Source organism: Barbus barbus, assembly GCF_936440315.1.
Source record: "Barbus barbus genome assembly, chromosome: 46".
In the NCBI taxonomy this organism is placed as follows: Eukaryota; Metazoa; Chordata; class Actinopteri; order Cypriniformes; family Cyprinidae; genus Barbus; species Barbus barbus.
Window position 1 is genome coordinate 211,191 of NC_136724.1, and position 24,081 is coordinate 235,271.

At 37.8% G+C, this 24,081-nt stretch overlaps 1 protein-coding gene across 1 annotated transcript in view; it reads right to left on the bottom strand.

Moving 5' to 3' along the window:
- Positions 1-24,081, bottom strand: part of LOC306864999 (cadherin-7-like) — a gene marked incomplete at both ends in the record, with an annotated part of 126,471 nt that overhangs the window by 53,954 nt on the left and 48,436 nt on the right. The window contains 4 exons of the mRNA XM_079409331.1: positions 3,984-4,237; positions 6,238-6,425; positions 10,088-10,255; positions 22,172-22,291. Coding sequence (XP_079265457.1) covers positions 3,984-4,237; positions 6,238-6,425; positions 10,088-10,255; positions 22,172-22,291 — 730 coding nt within the window. The remainder of the gene's footprint in view (positions 1-3,983; positions 4,238-6,237; positions 6,426-10,087; positions 10,256-22,171; positions 22,292-24,081) is intronic.

Here is a 24,081-nt window from a genome sequence, read left to right on the forward strand (position 1 = left end):
GGTAAATTCACATCCAGCACTCGTACCATCAGCACTGGAGCTCCTCAGGGCTGTGTACTCTCCCCACTGCTCTTCTCCCTCTACACCAACGACTGCACCTCTAAAGACCCCACTGTCAAGCTCCTGAAGTTTGCAGACGACACCACACTGATCGGCCTCATCCAGGACGGTGATGAGTCTGCTTACAGACAGGAGGTTAAGGAGCTGGCTGTCTGGTGCAGTCTCAACAACCTAGAGCTTAACACGCTCAAAACTGTGGAGATGATAGTGGACTTCAGGAGAAACCCCCCTGCTCTCCCCCCACTCACTATAATGAACAGCACTGTGACTGCAGTGGAGTCATTCAGATTCCTGGGCACCACCATCTCCGAGGACCTGAAGTGGGATATTCACATAGACTCCATTGTCAGGAAGGCCCAGCAGAGGTTGTACATTCTTCGCCAGCTGAGGAAGTTCAACCTGCCACAGGAGCTGCTGAAACAGTTCTACTCCGCCATCATTGAATCCATCCTCTGCACTTCTATAACTGTCTGGTTCAGCTCAGCTACCAAATCTGACCTCAGAAGACTACGGAGGGTAGTCCGGACTGCTGAGCGAATCATTGGTACAGCCCTCCCCACTCTCCAAGAACTGTACTTATCCAGAGTGAGCAAAAGGGCTGGTAAAGTCACTCTGGACCCCTCACACCCAGCACACTCCCTCTTTGAACTGTTACCGTCTGGTCGACGCTACAGAGCTCTGTGCACCAGAACGACCAGACACAGGAACAGTTTCTTCCCTCAGGCAATCCATCTCATGAACACTCAACAATAAATGTGGAACACACTATAATACACTATCCATTCACCACACTCACTAATTTTATCTTTATTTTCTCATTTCTAATTTGCACATACTTGACCTGTACATACATAGTTGTCTATATTATATATTGTGTTTTTGCTGCTTTGTACATTGCCTTTTGGTTAATTGTTGTTATTCTTTTATTATCTGTGTCCTGTCCTGTCCTGTGGGGAAGTTGTGGCCTAATGGTTAGAGAGTCGGACTCGTAATCCAAAGGTTGCGGGTTCGAGTCTCGGGCCGGCAGGGATTGTAGGTGGGGGAGTGAATGTCCAGCACTCTCTCCACCCTCAATACCATGACTGAGGTACCCTTGAGCAAGGCACCGAACCCCCAACTGCTCCCCGGGCGCCGCAGTATAAATGGCTGCCCACTGCTCCGGGTGTGTGTTCACGGTGTGTGTGTGATCACTGCTGTGTGTGTGTGCGCACATTGGATGGGTTAAATGCAGAGCACGAATTCTGAGTATGGGTCACCATACTTGGCCGTATGTCACTTCACTTCACTTCACTGTCCTGTTGCTGTCTTTCTTTTGCACTTTGGAGCTTCTGTCACTACAACAAATTCCTTGTATGTGTAAACATACTTGGCCAATAAATAAAGCTCATTCTCTCTTCTCTCTCTTTAAATGAGCCTTGACCCACAGGACACAATGGCGCTTCTGGACCATGCTCACATATGGCTTCCTTTTTGCATGATAGAGCTTTAGTTGGCATCTGCAGATGGCATGGCATATTGTGTTTACCGACAGTGGATTTTGGATGTATTCCTGGGCCCATTTAGTAATGTCAGTGACCCGAAGACCACGGGCATCCAACAAAGGTCTTCGGCCTTGTCCCTTACACACAGAGATTTCTCCAGTTTCTCTGAAACTTTTGATGATGCTATGCACTGTACATGATGAGATTTGCAAAGCCTTTGCAATTTGACGTTGATGGACGTTGTTTTTAAAGTGTTCCACAATAAAGTATTCTTTTTACGCACTCTTTCACAGATTGGAGAGCCTCTGCCCATCTTTACTTCTGAGAGACTCTGCCTCTCTAAGAAATCACTTTTATAGCTAATCATGTTACAGACCTGATGTCAATTAACTTAATTAGTTGCTAGATGTTCTCCCAGCTGAATCTTTTCAAAGTTTCTTGCTTTTTCAGCCCGTTGTTGCCCCCCTGCCAATTTTTTTGAGACTTGTAGCAGGCATCAAATTTGAAATGAGCTCATTTAGTGTATAAAAGTGTAAACGTTTTCTGTTTAAACATTTGTTATGTTCTCTGTGTTCAATTGTGAATAAAATAATGGCTTGTGTAATTTCAAAGTCTTTTAGTTTTCATTTTATTCAAATTTAAAAAAACGTCACAACATTTCCGGAATTCGGGTTGTATACTGAAGTATATTTGATTGTGCCAAAGTGGAACTGTTGCAAGTATACTTTAGGTGCACTTTAAATATCTTGCATTTAAAGACCGATATTATTCAAAGATCATATCATATTTGTCAATAGTGACATTAAAACACATTTTAGGCTTAATATAATAAATGTACATTGTGCATTAGTAGTACTCCAAACAAAGTTTAATCAGTTTTTTATATCAGTAAGTCTCAAGTGATATGTCAGTAAATATGTTAATAGATTTGAACTATACTTAGTATGAAATAAATTTATTTTAAATATGTTACTTTTTTTTTAACTAGGGTTCATCTGCCTTTGGCTACTCTTTGGATTACCTTTAATAAAGACTGCAACTGGCTCTTCAGCCAAGTCTCAGAGCAGTGTTCGTAACTATATTATCATCTTATGGAAAATATGTTGTATCGATTTAACAATCAAATTTGGTCCGTATTTATAGAAAACAAAATTAATTGTTTAACCTAAAAATATAAGTTCAAGTTGAAGATTCTCTTACAGCTTCTATTAATTCTAGATAACAAATATTTGTCATTGTCAAGACTCGAGTCCTAATGCTTTGACCAAAAACAAATTATTCAAGAGCAGCATCACTTCAGTCTGTCAGTGTCATGTGATCTTTTTGTTTTCATTGTGTTCACCTTGTCTGCTCATTTTCCTTTGACTAAGGCCCCGTCCACACGAAGACGAGTTTCTCTGTACACGCATAAATTTTTTACCATATAGGCGTTTCGTCCACACGAAACTGGCGTTTTCGAAGAGTGAAACCAATCATTTTTGAAACCGGGTCCCAGGGTGGATAAATTTGAAAATGCCGTTTTCGTGGTTTCGTGTGGACGGCGAATCCGTATATTTTCTGAAACGATGACGTCATCACCCCACGTCTCGCCCCTAATCAGACACCGCTACGCCACATAACAGCGACAACAACAACAACAATGTCAGACTACGTGCCTGTGTTCGTGCTGCAGAACCTACCGAGCTCATTAGTTTTATTAAAGCAAAATCTTCTGCTTTGTGTGTTAGTTTATATTCAGCGCGCAAGGTTTACGCACATGGTCCAAGTCTTCTTCTCTGTTTTTTTGTGTATCTCTGTGGCAGAATCTGCGCCACATATTGGTCTGGCATGTGTACTACATCGTTTTCAGTCGGTTTCAGTGATTCCGTGTGGACGCAGATATTTCCTGAGACGACTCCGTGTTTACGGAATTTAAGGCAAAAAAAAAAGATCGGATACGGAGAAACCCGTCTTCGTGTGGACGTAGCCTTAGTTTTCCCATGTTTCATTGGTTCATCTCATTCACCTGTGCCTTGTTAATCAACTCATTAGTCCCCTCGTTTAGTTTAAGTACCTGTTTTGTTCAGTTCATTGTCCTGTCTCATCAGTGTATACATGACAAGAGCATTCTCTTGATTTCTTTGTTATATATTTTTGGGATTATCAAGAAAAGACTGTGTTTGAACTTTGGCTTGTCTTCATCATGTTTATTTACATATCCTGGCCATAACAGTCATACTATTAAACCAGAGTTTGGGGTCTGTAGACCTCACAGATTGTTTTTATGTGAATTAAGTACAGAATTAACTGATTAAACTGTGTTTTAGCATCCAAACAGAGTTCTGTGTTAGGACTGTAACATATACTTATGGCTAAGAGGACAATAAGTTAAACAGCCATGCGAATCACAAACACACAGTCTAATAAGATATTACACAGAACACACATCACCGAAGCGTTTACCTGATGGCACTGCTGGAAGAGTCTGGATCACGGGCGGAAACTGTACCGATGACCGTGCCGACCCTCGCTGCCTCAGATACCACCATCCTGCTGATCAGAGGAGAGAAGACCGGCGGCTCGTTCACATCCTCTACAATGACGTTTACAGCCACTGTATCACTGAAGGGGCCAAAGGTCAAAAACTGAGGGTCAATATTCCGATTAGTGGCTTCAATCTTCAGAGAAAAACTGCTTTTAGTTTCATAGTCCAAAGGCTGTGGGAGAGAGAAAGATTGACATTTAGAAAGAAGAAAAAGCAAAAGATATTTTGTCTTTTTACAAAAAAACTAAATAGTGGCTACACAAATTAAATTATTAACTGTGTGTTTAAAAACATCATCACATAATATTAATTAATAAATATTTATATGTACTAACATTTGTTTTTTAAATAAATAATCACAATATGTACACAGAGTTCTTAGGCTGTTAAAAGGTATATAGTCCTTTGGTCCAATATCATAAAACAGTTCAGAAGAGGTTTGATGTGTCCATCTGCGAATATACAATCCAGTGTGATATAATCCAAAGAGTGAACACAATGTATTCATCAATCCAGACAGTTGATGATCTTTGACCTAATGAGTTTAAAGTCTCAGGCCCCAATGTTAGGCCATACTGCATGTGATCTCTGGAATGACATCTGAATATGCAAAATTCCCTACTATAAAACAGGAGTAGCATGTCTGAATTCACAGTATTCATAAAACAATAGTTGAACAGTACCCAGACATTGGAATTATGGCCATGTGTGCAGCGCTGCTGAGCCAAGACCTTTGCCTGTCCTGTTCCCCTCTTTCTCCTTTCCATTGTTTCCTGTCTCATCTACACTGCTCTGTCTAATAAAAGGCATGAACGGCCAAAAACATAACTTAAAAAAATAAAATAAAAAGAGGAAACAAGGCCACAATGGAGACAATGGCATGTGACAGAAGATTTGAAAACACAAACTGATTTTTTTAATTATATAAACACATGGCTAGATTGGTAGCAAACACATCTAGTTAACACTTATAATTAATATTTGGTGGAAATGTTATAAGGACATGTAACAAGACAATGGGCCTCATTCATGAAACTTGCGAGAAGTAAATTCTGAGTAATTTGCATGTAAAACCTTCCCGAAAACTCCCCTTTGGATTCACAAATGCTTCGTAAATGTCCGATTTGATAGAAACGTGTATGTTAATGAAATCCAATAATTCGTAAATATATATTTTTTATTAATTAATTGAAAACGCTTTGGTGGCACAGCATTTTTCCAGCTGAGATATTTTGGTTGCTATGATTTGGAATATCCACGGCGGCAACGTATTACTAGTATCTCATTTTTCTGAAGTGTACTAAATATAAAAAAGCTGTATCCAGTAATATTGACTTCTGCATTGTTGTAGGCAGTCATTGTACAAGTAGGATGGTTGGTTGCTATTTTTCCCGCCCCTCCTCTATTTACAGCTGGGTAAATATTGACAGTGGTGAGCGCTGCGTTTTACAGTTATCAACTCAGCTGCAAAAAAAAAAAAAAAAGGACAAGGGCAAGTTAACTTGTAATTTATGGCAGTGTGTCAAAATTCAGTGTCATCAGTTTGCAAAAAAAAGAAAAACAGAACGTTTTATGCACCATTTACTCCTGGTAGGGAGCAGGTGTACATTTCTTTCATACCATCTATCATTTTGAAAATACGAACATTTTCATGAATCGAAAGTTTACGTCAGAACGGTTTTACGAATGATTTACACAAAAATTTGTTCTGCTCGTGTTTCATGAATGAGGCCCAATATGTTTAAAGAGCATGAAAAATAATCTTAAAAAGATATAGGTCCTGCCTGTTGTTGATTAATACCAGTGGTGACTTTATACACGGTCTTGTCACTGGAAACTGAGGAATCACTGTCCCAGTGCGCAGTGAGCCAAGGTTTTTACCAGTGTCAGGATTAATGGACACAATGCACTGATTCATGAGCTTGGGAGCTGATTGAGACGCACCCGCAATCATCCCAAAACCGTTATTGGCTAAGGTGTGTCTGATTAGGGTTGGAGCTAAACTCTACACAGGAGGGTATTTATTGATGGCTAGTTGTAGTTATTTATTTTTTCCAGGACCAGGACTGAGGAACCCTGCATACTACTAATATCAGTTGACTAGTTTTTCATTATTAATATAGACAGTCTAATTCACTATACTAAATGGCCTGTCGTTCACTATGATCTCACCCTCTGTAGAAAGATGACTCCCTCCTGTGTCTCCTCGTCTGTGGTGATGTTGAACACACCTGGTGCATCCCCATCTATTATATAGTAGTCCATCTCTGCATTGGAGTCGATATCAGCATCTGCGGCTTTCAGTTTGGCCACCACTGACGGCACAGGCACCGACTCCAGCACTGAGTACTGATACGACTCTACAGACACACAGAAACTTCATGTTAGAATAACATTAGAGGGGTCATGACTGAAAAACTGAGGTGATTATTTTTGGTGCCTCTAAATACAGAAACTCTATAGTTAGTAACTTAGACAGTCTCACTCCATATGTCAAGTCAAATGCAAAAACAAATTGGTGTCATTTTTGACTCTTTTGAAGCTTTGCCTTGAAAAGCAAATTAGCTCAGTTGTTAAAAACAGCTATTATCAATTGAGAATCATTTCTAGACTAAAATCAACACTTTCCTTTCAAGACTTGGAAAAACTTCTTCACGCATTTATGACATCACGATTGGACTACTGTAATTCCTTATACCTATGTCTTCCCCAATCTTCACTGGCTCATTTGCAGATGGTCCAGAATGCAGTGGCCAGATTGTTAACTGGTCCAAAAAAAAAAAAAAAACGTGATCATATCACTACAATTTTAGCGTCGCTCCACTGGCTTCCTGTCTCATTTAGAATTCAATTAAAAATGTTGTTGATTGTTTTTAAAGCACTTAATGGACAAGCCCCATCATACATTTCTGATCTTATCTCATTTAATTCTGCTCCTAAGTCCCTCAGATCTGCTAATAAAGCTCTTTTAGATGTCCCATGGTCATGACTTAAGTTTAAAGGTGACAGAGCCTTTCTGCTCCATGGTTATGGAATCAGTTGCCACCTGATATTAAGAGTGCTCCGTCTAATTTGGAATTCTTAAAACGCATCTTTATTCTATTGCCTTTCCTTATTTTTAATTTATGGATTATAATAATATATCCTATTACTTCAAAATTATGATGCTTTTTTATGTAAAAATCTTGATAACAGAACAGTACAAAATAAATAAATTAATATTAAAAAACAAACGGCAGTTCATGACACCTTTAACACACTAAAATCAAACACACCAAACCTGTCAGGAACCTGCCAGTGTCCAGGTCATAAATCAAAGGAAATAATTACAAAATGTAATTTTGCATAATGAAAATGCAACAAATGACAATTTCTTATTTCTGTTTGGTTTTGGGATGTGGGTCTGAACCAAAACAAAAAGGAGGCTGAAACACAATTTATGGACATACAATTAACAATGTTATACACAGCCATTTATTTATAAGAAATATTGCCAGAGGAATATCTATTAGGTTTTACCAGTTTTCTCTTTTCAGGAGAGATTTCAATGCCTTTTTAATCCAAATTCTCAAAAAAGGAAAATAATATGTGTGGGTCAGAATAATCACAATCTCAGTTTTCTCTCAGACGGATTACTAAATGCTGATGTGAGACTGTAGAGGACTCATGAATGCTGAGGTGAGATGAGGAGCGTCATTAGCAGATCTCTCATGTATCTTCAGAATTCGTGTCACTCTCATGAAGAACAGCCATGTAATCTCTGTAATGACTTTTTAATTTACCATGGAATAGAAACTTTTAGCAGACTAAACCTTTGCGGTCACACCCTCGTCTTGATTTCACTTCTCTTTTTCTCCCTGTGATTGCTTTTACCTCCATTCATCTACCTCTTTCTTTCTTTTTCATTTTCTCTGTCCTCCATTATTCTCTCTTTCCCATCTCATGCTCTTTTTATTTTATGTCTTGCCTGTTTGTTTCTTCACATTTCCCTCTTTGTTCTCAGTTCTCGCTCTTTTTCCACATTGTTTCACAAACATTGCTTTTCTTGTTTCAGGGTTTAGAAACAAGAAGAGCAATGTATGGTTCTGGAGTAAAAATCCCATTCATTTTCTTTATAGAGGAAATTATTTTTTAGAGTTAACATGTTAGCCTTTCTATCAAGAGCGACTGAGCTCTGAAGTGATCAAGTCAAGTCCATTTTATGTGTTTATCGTTTTTCACAATAGATATCGTTATCTATAGTCACATTTTTTCATATATCAAACTATGGAAACAAAGTGAGATAATACATGTTCATGTTTATGTAAACCCAAGCATTAACAGAAAAATAATAATTCATGAGAGACCGAGTTAAAGCTATTTCATGTAAAAATGTAAAAATAAAGCTATTACTTGTAAAAATGTAGACCAGTTTTTGTCTTCGTTGCAATATATGTATTTTTTATATGTATCAATTAGGGCTGTCAGCGTTAATCTAAAAATTTGTTAATGCAAATTAATCGTTTGATAAGGTTTGACCCCAACTTGCCGTCATCGCAGCACCGAAGGTAATTATTGCCTGTGTCCCAATGTGCACACTATCCATCCTAAATTATATGTGATATTAGTAATTTTCAGTACTATTTAGTGCAGATAGGGTGGATAGTATACACATTGGGACGCAGGGATTGTGTGATTATGAGGCGCAGGGCTGGACAAAAGTGAAGCGAATGCGGAGAGAGAGAGCGAGTGTGTCTGAGAGAGAGCAACAGTGCGCGAGAGATATGTATACTCATATTTGATAAAGGTACAGTGAACCAGTGTTGTCAGAGTCGCGGTTTCCCCGCACAATTGGGCTATTTTGAAAATACAGTTGCGGGAAAAATTACAGAGCCGTGGGTTGTGTTTTTTTGGGCTACTTTTATAATGTACCGCGGCCCCCCAAAGTATACACATGTGATCACAAAAGGAAGTTATTACAAACACTCGATGGTGGTTTAAAGTGAGTTCTGAGTAAAAGTGTACTATTAATCTCATAAATTGTCTTATGTAGCATGATGCTAATGCTAGCTCTAATGCACCTGCAGAACAGGTCCAATTCTTCTTCATAATGCATTTTATCATAATACTTCATGTAAGGTCGCAAGTAAATGTTTTGTTGTATTTATTTAGAAATACTTTTGGTAATAGTTGGGTAAATGTGTTCTGGGATTGAAGCAATGTGGCTTGGTATACATTTTATTGCCAGAATAATGCAGAATAAGGCTGATAATGGCTGAACAAAAAGCAAAAAAAGAGCAAAAGAATAATAAGGATTATGTCTCATACCTAGCGGAGATGTGAAAGGTTCTGGTTCCTTAAACTAGTTTGTCATGCATTCCTTTATTTCAACACATTTACGGGTAAATCCTAGTATTTTAAATTTGTGATTAATCACAGTCCAGGACTGTGATAAATGTGATTTAGTTTTTTTAATCGATTGACAGCACTAATAACAATATATAACCATACACGGTCCATGAATATAATGCAGTATATTGACAAATATAAGCACTAGTTTCCCATATATGGAAATGTATTATTTGATATTGTTGCATTATATTTCCCAGTATATTGGCATATATTTTAGTAAGGGACAGTAGAGTAAGAACGGGAGGAAGACACCACTGCATCTCAGACTCCTCGGTTATTACTCTGATTGGCTTCATCCATTATAACAGGAGAGCTTATCCAACTTCACACAACTCTCCTTCAGCACAAACACAAAGCACTTTCTCCAAAGCTCTATAGAACTTTAAATTGTTGCCTGATTACCAGCTTATCCAGCATTTCGGTTGCATCTACAGAAAAATATTGATTGTTCTTTTCATGGACTGTGTGCAGTGTACGAATAAGATACAGCCTTTTGCTCTGAAACGCCACACCCTAAAGTGGAGCAAATACGTTCCTTTTTTTTTAAAGACAATTACAGCAATTCACTTTTCACAATCAGCAGATGAGGTCAGGATGAGAGGCAAAGGCATGAGAGACTGGGTGCTCTTACTGCGAGAGAAGCGTGGAGGGTTATCGTTGACGTCGGTGAGCGTGACCGTCACGGAGGTGCTACCTGACAGTCCACCCATCTGACCCACCATGTCCTTGGCCTGAATGATCAGTATGTACTGGTCACGCGTCTCTCTGTCCATGTTGGGCAGGGCTGTCCGTACGATGCCTGGGGAAAACAAACAGCCTTTAGTCTGCAGGTCAATACTAATGTACAAAGAAAATGTATTTAAATCTAAAAACACCAAACAATCACATGTACCACATGAATTTATTCTTGTTTAGTGTTTAAACAAGTTATGGTGCTACTGCATAATCCAATAATGGGTTTATATTTGGTTGAGTTGATATGGGTTGATCCAATAATACTGCAAATCATTTTAGTTCAATTTAAATGTGCTCTAAAAGACCTACTCAAAAACATCAAACAAACCTGAGGTTTTAAGTATTACAGTGTGTGTTTGTTTGTATTTTAGGGTTAATCACTTTATCAAAACTCTTCACTCAGTGAAGCACAACAGCAGACTCTGTATATGGCTAACTGTGGGTCATTTATCATTGCTAAACAGAATTAATGGTTTTCTAATGAAATTTTACAAAAGCAAGCATTGTATAATAAGGTGACCAGATGTGCCATTTCCCGGGGAAACGTTCTGCCCAGAATTTCTAAATTGCCGTAAAAGTACTGTGAGAGCAATTTGAAAGCATGAAGCCGTCTGCTCTGCTCTCTATCGCTCTCGTGATACTTTGAGGTCATACAATGATCGATTGGTGCAGCGCAATCTGCCAAACCCTGGTTATTTTAGGCAATTTAGAAATTCTGGGCAGAACGTGTCCCCAGGAAGTGCCATGTCTGGTCACCTTATTGTATAATGCTGCTTGTTAGTGTTTTTTATGTCATTATATATATTTTTTTTTTTTTGCAGCAAACAAGTTATACATGCTACATGTGGCATATACAACTACTGTTCTGACTATTTTGGCATAGTAAAAAAAAAAAAAGGGAAAAAAAATAATTTTACTAACTATTTAGATTAGCTTTTATAACCAATTCACACAAATTAAGTGATTAAATCAGGGCTGTCAAAGTTAACGTGTTAAGAACGCAAATTAATTTTAACGGCACAAATTTTATTAACAGGCAGTTAACGCAGCGCTCATTTTCTGTTTGACCGGTGGCCAAGCCTGTAGTTGGAGAAATGGAGATGCACAGTAACTTCACGAGTTCACACTTGCATATAATAAATAGAATAAAGTTTATGCGTATTTGGCGTGCTGTCCGAGGGGAGGGCTCCGAGCTCGGAACTTTGGCCCGAACCCTGAGTACCCCCCCTACAGGTTAGGACAGCAATAGTTGTAAGTGCGGAGAAGGGGTGCTCCTCTTGTGTTAATTAGGTTAATTATCTGAACGTGCTCCTCCCGAACTTTGTTAATAAAACATCATTTAGCGACATTGTAGACCCCTTTAGCGACTCCTCCCCTCTTCAAAAAAAGCACCTAGCGACAAATCTCTAGGGTTTGCCCAAACCTTAATTAGTTTCTGAGACTCACTGGTACTGCCGCACAAGCGTGAGGTATTGCTATCCCACCTCTCTCTATGCGTCTGCATTGTTCAGCAAACAGCTGAGGAGCAGCGCTTTCAGTTAAACACATGTAAAATTAAAGAAGCGACATAAAATCTGTAAGTATAGCCAAAACTACAGCACAGCTATTGTCATTATTTTATGTGAATTTGATTTCATCAGACGACAGCTCGATTATCAGGAATTTTGTACAGATTAACATATTGGAAGGGAGAGCTGGTTATGTAGTCTTAATGGGTCGTGTTTCAGTCACTATTTCATATTCTTTCCTTTGTCTGGCAACAGAAACAGTAAAATATATCAATGAAAACAGTTTTATTGAGAATTTAGCTACATCAAAATACAGTATGTGGGCACAGAGAGGCAAACAGATCTTATAATGAATAATAAATGTACATTTTGCACGTTCAGAAGAAGTGAGCTGCCCTGTCGTGCAAAAATGTAAACAGGTTTGTGTAAGTAAATTGCTCAGAGCAAAGAAAGAGAAGTAATGGGAACCTTCTTTTTTCATGTGTCTAAGGCCCCATTTACACTGTCAGTTAAATGTGACCCAATTCCGATTTTTTGCTCATATGTGACACAGATCGGATCTGTTCCATGACAGTGTAAACTGGAAAAAGACGCATGCATTCGGATATAGCGAGATCGGATTCAGGCCTCATTCATATGTGGATATAAATCGGATATGTGCCAATGCGACTGTCATGTAAACATGCAGATCGGATTTTCTGAGTCATCGCGTTCTGTACGTCATTAAAACTGCACAATTTAGTACTTCGCCGCGGTTTAATTATGTCATAAGTGTAAGTCATGTAAATACCTACAGGCTATTTAGAGCTACGGGCAAAAAATAAAAAAAAATAAAAAAGGGAAAAATTTAGATTTTAGTCTAATTAGTCGAGTTTTCACAAAAAAATTGTTAATTAAGCTCTCCTTTAGGGATCCCAATGCTCAAATTAGTAATTGAACATCTAAAAGTATCTTTAATTGTATATTTTCTGAGAGAATTACCTTTTCTCTGCTTGCTTCTCGCGCTGACTGTCATCTGAAGAGCGTGCATAATGGCACTTCTGATAGCGCGCAATCCCGATAAATTGACCGAATTATAGTATTTCAGTATTCCCGCAAACAATAATCTGTTCTGTTTTAAGTGAACGCTTGGGGAACTGATGGGGAAAATCATCTGATGTGTAACTTTATATGATTTGTGCATTACAGTAGGCCGTCTATCTCAGTGTTATCTGTCAATAGCCTATAAAAGAAAAGAGCTGGAATCACCCATAGCACTTCATTTAACTGCTTTTGTAGTTTTAAAAATCAATTTATTTGTAATTAACACACTGAAGTGATTTTTACATTTGATCATTTGTTTTTCGATGGATATATGAATGCTTTTGTTTAGATACAAAATGATAAAGGTAATGCATTATTTGTTTCTTTCTAGGCTATTTGTCCTATACTGTTTTTTTTTTCATCTGTTCTTATTTATAATAGGAAAGATAATAAAAAAACAGCTATATTGTGATGATTAACATGATAGCCTAATTATTAATAAGAAAAGAACTGGAGTAAAATTTTTATCTTAATCAACCTTGCTGACTCTATATCGATTTTAAACGGGTGTAGCAATCATTTTTTGTCGGATTCCAAATAAATCATACATCATTTTGAAGGTCTTTTAATGGAGAATGTGAACATAAAAATAACTAATTTTTCAAATGTGCTCGACTCGTTTGGTCATCACAGGTCACGTTATTCTTGGGAGGAAGCATGTGTGGAGGCGCTAAATTACAACAACGCATGCGGGATGTTTCAGATGCTATGGCAAGTGTAAACACATGAATTGGATATGGGTCACAACTGAAAGAACAGGTAAACGGACAGCCAAAAAAAATCGGATATAGGCAACAAATCGGAATTGAGCATCAAGACCTGGGGCATGATCAGTCTCACACCGGTGCCCAACGTTTTGCTTTGGCTTCCGGGTTGAATGACATGTTTCCTGGAAACGGTGTGCAACAGGGTTTGAGATACGTTTTCTCTTTTTTGGTGGTTGTGTCAAAAATGTCAACCCAATCAGCAGCAACATGTATATAAACCACGCGGTATTAAAGAGACGGATCGCACAATGGGTCCAAGTGAAGTCATTTAATATGTGTCCGCTGCAGCTCGGTATGCGCAACAGGAAGAAGACAAGTTTGTTGTCAGAGTTTTATAGTAACATATCAACATGATGATGATGAATTTGTAAGTAAATATAATTAACATCAAAATAAATTCACAAGAGCAAGTATATTGTTTGCACATGTTAATTTACATTAAAGGCAAAATAACTGAAATAATAAGAGCACAAGTATAGATCTGGAACTTCTTTAAATCTGTCTAAATATCATTTAGTAATTGCAATGTCTTCTGGTCCATATCCTTTCCTCAGGAAGCTGTGCTAGACACTGATTAATGTAACATAAAAATACTATACATATTTATATATTTGGCTATTGTATTGTGGAGTGACACTTTCATAAACTTTTCTATGCTCCTCTGATTATATAATGGTAAATATTACAGTATCATAACACAACAACAGTGATCAGCAATAATGATAAGCCTAATACTCGCAATAAAAATAAGGTCATATAGATCATAAGACAGTCTCTGAGGTAAGAAGTGGATTATCCTTCACCTGAAATTTATTTATATCCTGAAATGTGAGGCAAATGTTGGATCCCAATAATTAGGAACCACAGTTTCCACAAATACCTTCACTCATTGGGATGTTCTCTTTTATTCTGGATGGCAAGGGCAGTGACTGTAACATTGAGCGTATTCTGCAGTATTAAAAAATTATTTATACAGATTTCATCAGGCTCTGACAATTCTTCAAAAAGAACACACAAAGTGGCCTTCTCAGCTGCCATAGTTGCCACACTTCATCAGAACAGGGTGTTCAACGCCGTTTAATAAACGTTTTGCACCATTTTTTCGGGGCTGAACGCAGCTCTGCAGTGTAAACGAGGCCTAATAGACATGAACAAGTTCTTTGAAAAACATCTATGACCTTTAAACATGCCTAGTCTTCATGCTCTGTTGACTGTGGTTTCAATAATAAAAAACATACATTTGCATAAAGCATCCATATTTATCCATGCCCATGTTGATTAGAGTATTAAATTAAAATTAAATATTTTAATCGATTGACAGCCCTAGATTAAATAATATGCCTCTTTCTGTACACTACTGTCCAATAGTTCAAAATTCCAATTAATTGGAATAGTTAAGATTTGTTTAATATTTTTGAAAGACGTCTCATCAATCAATGGTTATCTTTGGATAATCAATTCAGCTCATGAAAATTGTTTCTGTTTCCTACATAAGTCTTCTATGTTGGACTTTCAAGATCGTTAAACATATTATACCAGTGTCATGCAAGTACGTCTACCCACCGAGGAAAATGCCCGCTACACCAGATTACCAGTCCAGCCCCATGTGTAAGTGGGCACCTATAGACCGTGACAAATTATGTATACAATATACAATAAAGTACATTGAATTGAATTCTACAACCACCACTTGAGAATATTTGGTTTATACAAAATCTAGAGTCCAGAATCTCTCATAGCAAGTAAACTGTGCTTCTATCAATCTGAAGTTTAGTAAACCAGGAGGGGTACGGACCTGAGGAATGTTTTTAGGTGCTTGCTGAGGATATTCTGGACGAGGAAATGAAATCCATAACACTTCAATATAAAATGCACATTGACAGAGCGAACACATAAAGCCTGGTCTGCACTCACCGTGCCAGTGAGTTTGCGTGTGCATGAGAAAAAAAAAAAAAAAAAGCATTCGAAGATTAATGAACTGATGATTTGAATTCAACAAATGAACTGGTAAAAAAATGGAAATGGGTACTTGTACACAGTCACATTAATAAACATTATTTATAAACATTAATGAACTTTGCATGAGTTAATAAATTGTGACGCTGCTCTGCCAAACTACTTTTTCTTTTTCTATTTTCTATTTTCTTTTTCTACTTAAATAGTACAGTGAGCATATTGAAGAAAAATGCCTCTGAAGTGTGCGTGCAGTCAGTGGATGCTTGCGGTGTGGGGCAAAAGAATAAATAAGACTGAAGTGACTGACTTTTCTTCCTAATGCTTTGTGTGTTTGAGAGATTAGATTATCACATTTGTTTATACACACAAGATTAGATTATTACATTAGTTCACTTATCTGTAATCATGCTTGTTAAAATATTACAAATTATAGTGATCTAACACTTGTACACTATTTAAAAAAACTGGAAAAAGTAGCATTTAAAAAGTATTATGGAAAACAGTTGAGCTATTGCCAGACTGCTGAAAAACAGTAGAGTTGGTGCAGAAGATCCCCGATCATTACTGCATTACATGTAATAAATGTTACTGTAACAAAAGTACTCAAAAGCAGATTGGTGTGGGCACCATTACATGGAATAGACATACACTCTAAAAATAAAGGTATCATATTGGTAATAAAGTATAAAGAATCATATTCATAGTCTAAAACATGGTATCAATGCATGCACAACTATGAACTCTCAGAGTAATTTCAATCTGTCATATTTTTCCTTTCCCAGACTGGTGAATCTTTGTTTGACACTAATGGCTTGCTCTAGTGGGCTTGCATGAATGCTAGTCATTCGGTAGGTGCTCCAACAGTTATATTTGTGCACACAGCGCACTAAAGTCTTGACAACAGTTTTCCTCCTCACAGGTGTGAATTATCACAGTTGCAGACACTTTATTTGATGAAAATAAACCTGGTCCTAAATTACACTTTACTCTGGCCCTAAATGACAAAATTTTTTGCATCAAACTTTTTGATGATCTCAGAAGTTGTTCCACTCCACCATCAGTCCCACAATCCCCTGTGTAAGCTTGTCTCTCAGCCTCCATAGAGAATGAATTGGAAATGCTTGTTCAACTCTGCTCACTCCACACTACTGAACACTGAGGGTGAAACTACACTTAGAGTCTGTAAAACAATCATGACGGATAAAAATAGGGTTACACTTTATTTTGATAGTCCACTTTAGACATTCTACCAACTAGAAGTAACTTTGTAACTACATGTCGACTAATTCTCATTCATTTGCAACTACATGTCTACTAACTCTGAGTAGGGTAGGTTTAGGGTTTGTAGAATAAGTTTATATATACTTGCAAAGTTTCTGATAGTCAGTGTGTTGTATGTTGTGGATCCATCAAAATATAGTGTTAGAAGATATTAAGCAGACTGTCTACTAATACTCTAATGACTGCTAGTTGACATGTAGTTGCAAAGTTACTTACTGTTAGCAGAATGACTAAAGTGGACTATCGAAATAAAGTGTTACCAAACATAGACCTTGACAGGAATGTTACGGTTTAATCAGATTCATGGTAGCAATGAACTTCTGAATATTATATCATGTTTCAGTGATAAAATAAACACCAAAATGATTTTAAGCATATTTAGTAATTGTCTGGTGGTAAGGCATGATGATTTTTTGCCGGGTCCGTCTGCATGTACAGCTACATTCAGCCAGATCACCTCAAATGTGCTTTCAGCAATTCTGTCATGAAATAAATCACAATGGGCCTCCTTCATGAAACACGAGCAGAATTTTTTTTTTATAAATCATTCGTAAAGCCGTTCTGACGTAAACTTTCGAAGTCATGAAAATGTTCGTATTTTCAAAATGTTAGTTGGTATGAAAAATGTACACCTGCTCCCTACCAAGTGTAAATGGTGCGTAAAATGTTCTTGTGTTCTTTTTGGCAAACTGATGACACTGAATTGTGATGCACTGCCATAATAATTACAAGTTAATTTGCCCTTTCCCTCTTTTTGATTTATTTTGATTATTATAATTTTTTGTTTTGATAACTGTAAAATGCAGCATTTGTCACTGTCACTATTTACCCAGCCGTAAATAGAGGACAGGTGGGACAATATCCTACTGCCTACAACAATGGAGCAGTCAATATTACTGGTTACTGCTTTTTTATATTTAGTTATTAAAAATGAGATACTAGCAATATGTTGCCGCCGTGGATATTCAAATCATCTAAAGCGTCTCAGCTGGAAAAATGCTGTGCCACCAAAACATTTTCAAGCGCTACCAGCTGGTCGTTTTAAGAAGAGAACCTTCCACTGTGTTACTGGACATGCAATTTGCATAGCAGTAATTCATAGGCGGGGATTATGCTTATTATGAATGAGCATGCAGGAGCACCTTATTTAAGAATGACTGGAATGCATTAACATACACATGTTTAACCATCAAATGGGACGTTTACGAAGCATTTGTGAATCCAGAGGAGAGTTTTCTGGAAGGTTTGTTTTATGTGCAAATTACTCAGAATTTACTCATATATTTATGCAAGTTTCATGAATGAGGCCCATTGTGTTTAGTTAGTCAAAACTCATCTGATTAACTGTGCATTTGTTGAATGAGCACTGTGCTATATGTCCGAACTAACTGCAATAAATTTTAGGTATAATCATTTTCTTAAAATTTATTTTAAATAATTTTCTATATCATTTTAAAATTCCTTGTTTTTATTATTTTTATTTCCATGTTTTTATTGATTTTAATGTCTATTTCACTTTCTTTTATGTAAAGCACTTTGAATTACCACTGTGTATGAAATGTGCTATATAAATAAACTTGCCTTGCCTTAGTTTGCTTTTAATGTGGTCAAGCGTGATCGAACTGTGAACCAATCACCAAAAACACATTAATGACAGGTGTAAAGGGGGATTTCTTAAATTGCTTTCTTAAAAGAGAGGTACAATTCACAGCCTAATGACAAAAAAATATTCACTACTCATACTGTATGCAGCATTTGTGTCATTTCCAATCATGCCTCTGCAATATTATAAAACTCCTCAGATGTCGAACCTCAGATGAATCAAAAGGAAAAAGTCCATGAAAGATAAACAATGCATCAGATACAATAGAAAATTACATGCACACGTGTTGGTTAATACCACAGACATGGTCAAGGAATAATGAGACGGTCCTCTCCCTCAGGAAAGAAAACGTAACAAGCAGACCTACAGCCTCCTGTCTGAGATTCACACCCAGAATGTTTTGCAGCTGGAGCGCAGTAGGATGCTGGGTAATGAGACTGCTGCAGGTACAGTATGAACACACACTCACACACAAACAAGTGTGCAAACACACACACACACAGAACACAAACTGAAGCACCCTCACAGCAAGTCAACATTCAGAAGAAATATTTTCATCTGTGTTTCTGCTATGTCACCTGAGGTAATTTAGTGTTTGCTAAGGCAAGCATCATTATTACTTTTGTTTATATTTAAGGTTTAACAGAGACGCTGAATATATTCAGCAGACTGCAGTGCACATTAAGCTAGAGTTCTATGTATTGATTTTAGCTCTGCTTTTAAAATAATGAAGAAACACATTCCCTTGCAGACACTAATTGATTTAAGCGTTAATGGTAGCCTCATAATGTATCAGATTTTCTTTCCAATCATCCACAAAGACTATGGCCCCGGTTTACTAAAGGCTTGCCTACATAAAAACATGGGCACTAATGTGGCCTACTGAGGATTTTGGCTTCCATGTGCATGAAACAGTGTGTTGTAATCAAATCAGTTTAATTGTGCAAGGGCATTTTTTGCCCCGAGTCCCCGTTAATTTACACTGATCTCATATGCAGCATTTCTGCAGTCCAATTGATGGACATCCAGGATTGCACTTTTGTTAAGTTTGAGATATGGACCTGTAAAAAAAGGGCAGTGAAATAGCACGAGTGAAGAAATCCACCCATGAAATCAGCTTTCTTGCTTTAATGTTTTTTTTTTTAAAACAAAAAATAAACCACGCTAGTACCCAGACTGCCACAGCAAGCACACAGCAGCACCAATATTAATTTTGGCAGGCATTTTTAATTTAGTCTTAGTCTTTATCGTGAGATGAAAATTCTTAATAGTCTTAGTCACATTTTGGTCTTTCATAGTTTTAGTCAACAAAAAGTCATTGCATTTAGTCATTACTTTTAGTCAAACTGCAGTTACCAACATTTATTTTGGTAGCTATTTTATATGTAGTATTCAAACAAAAATAGTCATCAGTTCTTCTTTTTTTAGACCAAATCAATTAAGCTTATGAGAAATTTGAATCAAGGATTGAATTTGGAAAAACTGGAATAAATTTTTATTTTTTTGGTAGAGATACAAATTAAACTAATTTTTCAGATACAGTAGGTTTACTTAAGTATACATTTATTTAAAGTCTTTTGTTCGTTAGCATTGACAACACAGATAATTAGGAATGCGGTCCATTTAAGATGCATGTAATACTGACACACATTCAGTTTTCACCCACCTGTTTACGCTCACTTAAGCCATAACCGACTGTATTTACGTGAGATACTCTGACTCTACACGATAGACGTGTGAACTGCTGTGTGTGCATTTGAGCGCTGAGAACTGATCGCACGGTAGTCCACAAATAACATTTTAGTCCCGTCTTGTTAACGAAGATGCGGTATAAATTTCGTCACAGTTTTTATCATCAGATATTACTTTTAGCTCGTCAACGTTTCATCTTAGTCACAGAAAAAAAGTTTGTTGATGAGTATTTTTCATCGTTGTCGAAATTAACACTGGCAAACATAGCTGCTCTTTATCTCTCTTTTTTTAAAGGGGGCATAACATCCACAGTTTCACCCAATCTCTTGTTAATCTTGAGTACCTATAGAGTGGTACTGCATCCTTCATATCTCCAAAGAGTCTTTAGTTTTATCAGCGTCGAACTGAGCCTTGTTTATAAAACGTTCATCAACAAACACACTTGCAAAACTACGTTGCTGCCCCGGAAAAGCAAAATGCATCCACTGTTTACGTAACGCTGGGTTATTTTGAGAAGCTGAACAAGGTTATCTTTCCCTTACAACCAAAGACACACTTCTTTAGAGACATTCTTCCCGAGCGAGTCCCGTGCAGTGCAGCCGAATGAAGCGCGTTGATGTGTGCGCTCTTGCTCTCACTCTGGTCGATGTGTGCACGGGTGAAATTTCCGGGAGAAATGCCCATAAGGAGTTCCACCCTTCATTACATCATGAAGAGCCATGATCAAAAAAAACTTTCCAAAACTTGTAAGAAACCCGGAAGTGTGTATTTGGCACAGAAATACTCTGTTATACGTCCAAATCGTTTTTTGAAATTTTGGCCATGTTTAACATGAGAATCCAACTCTTTAACAGTGTAAATAACTCAACATGCATGAAACAGCATTGGACCCCCACCCCCCTTTTATAATGTAATGCATATGATTTTGAATGTAATGCATATGATTCTTTAGGGTCTTAATGAAAAGTCTATAACATACTTTGGTTAACATTTCTCAATGGTAGTGTAAAGTAACACCCTTTTACCCTGTCAAAAACAGCTCTATTTACACCAAGCCACTTTGTTGCATGTTCCTTTAAATGCAAATGAGCTCTACTCACCCCGCCCCTCTCTTCCGAGCTGCTCTCTGAGAGACTGTAGACTTTAGCTGCATTCATCGTGAAACTTGCTAACTAGCACATTATTAGGAAAGGCAATTTGCAAAGAAAACACATTCTTCTGTAGGTGAAGCTGGATCACAAATTATTCGTGCAAACATAGATGCATTTTGGTAGATCGGGGGCGCATTCCCTTCAAAAACAAACGTAATCTACTGCATCTTCAGCGGCTCAGATGTCGAGAATAAATGACGACTGTAATGTTCATTATTACATTCAACAGCAAAACACGTCAATTGCTTAGGAGCCATTCTTGTCTATAACCGCTCTGGCGTCGAAACAATGGCAGACTGCTGACAGCTCTCTCAGGGTAGAGCTGTGATAAAACCAAAGACTGCCACTGTCCAAAGAAAGCCACTGTCAATCAACAATCCTGGGAGGGGCCTGTGCAGAACTACATCATTCTGCCAAGAATCTGATATCGGCTTGATATGAGAAAGGGATTTGGATTTATCAAGATTTTTAAAAAAGCACTGGGGGTACATTTATCTTTACAGGGTGGTTGTGTACACATACTGCTAACACACATTTATGTTCAAACATGTAAAAATGAATTTTGCATCCGATGACCCCTTTAACAGATTAAGCACTGTGCGTCATTGATATATTTGGCTCAAGAACTCTCTCAATCTATAATTTATCTTTGAATGTAAGAACAAGTCTTGGGACATCCTGTCAAAAAAGGGTGCCAAGCCCTGACATATAATACAGCACACATCACACAAGACATATGGGTTACTTTTAAGGTTAATTTTTGGATCATTTCATTTCACTTTCATTGAATGAAAAAGCAAACATTCTGCTTGGCCGAAACCACAGTCCATAATCCAAAATTTCTAAAAAAAAAAAATATTTAAACTAACTACCCAGATACAAAATAAATGAGCAGTTAGGTTAATCAGTTTAAAGAAATACATTTAAATATAAGGTTACCTGTCTTGGGCTCCACAGAGAAGTAAGGGTGTCCATGTATGATGCTGTACACGACTCTGGCGCTATTGCCGTAAGTGGGGTCGTCTGCATCTGTCGCTGTCACCTGAACCACCATGGTGCCTGTGCATCCAGGAAATATGCAAAACAAAATCCTAGTGAGTTTTAACTCAAATATGACATTTCAGGTCTTGGAGTCTCTACTAAGAAGCTGATGAGCTGAATCAGGTGTGTTTAATTAATAGGAAGAGTTTGAAAATGTGTAGTGTTAGGCCATGTCCACACGTACACGGGTATTTTTTATAAACTGAGTTTTTCCTTCTTCCATTTAAAAAAAAATCTCCATCTGCATGAAAATGCAAACGCATACTTTGAAGCACTGGCAGGAGCATGCCAAACCAACAGGTGGCAATGTTGGCCAATCAGAAAAAGTTTCCAGTAGGCGGAGATAACAGCGCAGGCTCCGACGTCACAAGCCAAAAACTCTGGTTTCACTGTCTACACCAGGGGTGCCCAACCCTGTTCCTGACGATCAACTGTCCTGCAAAGTTTAGCTCCAACTCTAATCAAACACACCTGACGCAACTAATTAAGGTCTTCAGGATCGCGTGAAAATTAAAGGCAGGTGTGTTTGATTAGAGTTGGAGCTAAAAGATTACACTGTAACCAGAGTTTTTGAAAATCTTCACCCTATACAGGTAAATGCCGTTTATAAATGCTCTATATGATATGATACAATGTTTACACAGTACATGTTTACACAGTGTTTTAAATCATTGTGGTTGAGGGAGTTTTCGTACGCGTTTAGCCAATCAGCATACACTTACGTCACAGATACTTCCTAGAACTGTTTTAGACCCTACTCTGAAGTAGGAGCTAATTTAGTTCCTCCAAACGGAGTTCCTGGAACTAAAACCGTTCCTAGATCCCACGGTGCGAACACGTCAAATTCGGTAGTTCCACAATTAGTTTGAGTACTATGAAAAGGTTCCTGCGGTGCGAAAGGCCCTAAAGATGCATCTGTGGGACAGACTAAAGGATAATAATAGTAAGAAGCTTCTATTCTTGTTTGATTCTCACCCGAGGGATAGTAGTCAGTGTTTGCACAAGTACGTTCGGCTCTTGAGTTGAATGCATGCTGTGTGATGTGGATGTGGTGAGAAGTTCCACCTATCCTTAACTTTCTCTTGAGGGATTAGAGTTGAGCACCTACTCCCTGTAGTTAGGTCCCACTCTTGCCAAGAGAACTGCGAGGTGTGATCGACCACTGTAGTGATGGGTCGTTCTTGAACGAATCTTTAATGTGACTCAGGAAGAACGAGTCATCTCGGGGAGTGATTTGTTCAGTCGCACATGCGCAACATCCTATAGGTTCTGCACTGAATTAATTCAACTGTTTCGAGTCTTCGGGTTTTTCGAGTTGTTTGTTCATCACGTGACAGCCCCATACGTGTAACCTATGCAGTCTGAGCCGGAAAGAGAATTGATTAGTTCATCTCCCGAGTCTTCGGGTTTGAGTCGTTCGTTCATCACGTGATAGCCTCATAAGCTAAACCTATGCAGTTAGAGGTGGAAAGAGAATTGATTAGTTTGTCTCCCGAGTCTAGGTTTAGCTTATGAGGCTGTCACGTGATGAATGAACGACTCAAACCCAAGACTTGTCAGATAAGAGGTGAGGTGAGCTAATCATAGCCTAAAGACCCAGGTAAACAATGAATTAGTTTTTTTCTGTTTTCTGTTATACCATTATAGTTTTGTATTGTTTGTAGTGTGATCAACATTTGCATAAGTAGTAGATGTGTTAGGGAAGTAGCACATAACATTTTAATTATATTTAGCTAAATTTAACAAAATGACTCGAAAAAAGATTAGTTATTTTTGCTGAACGAGACTCAAAGGTCAGAGTCAGTAAA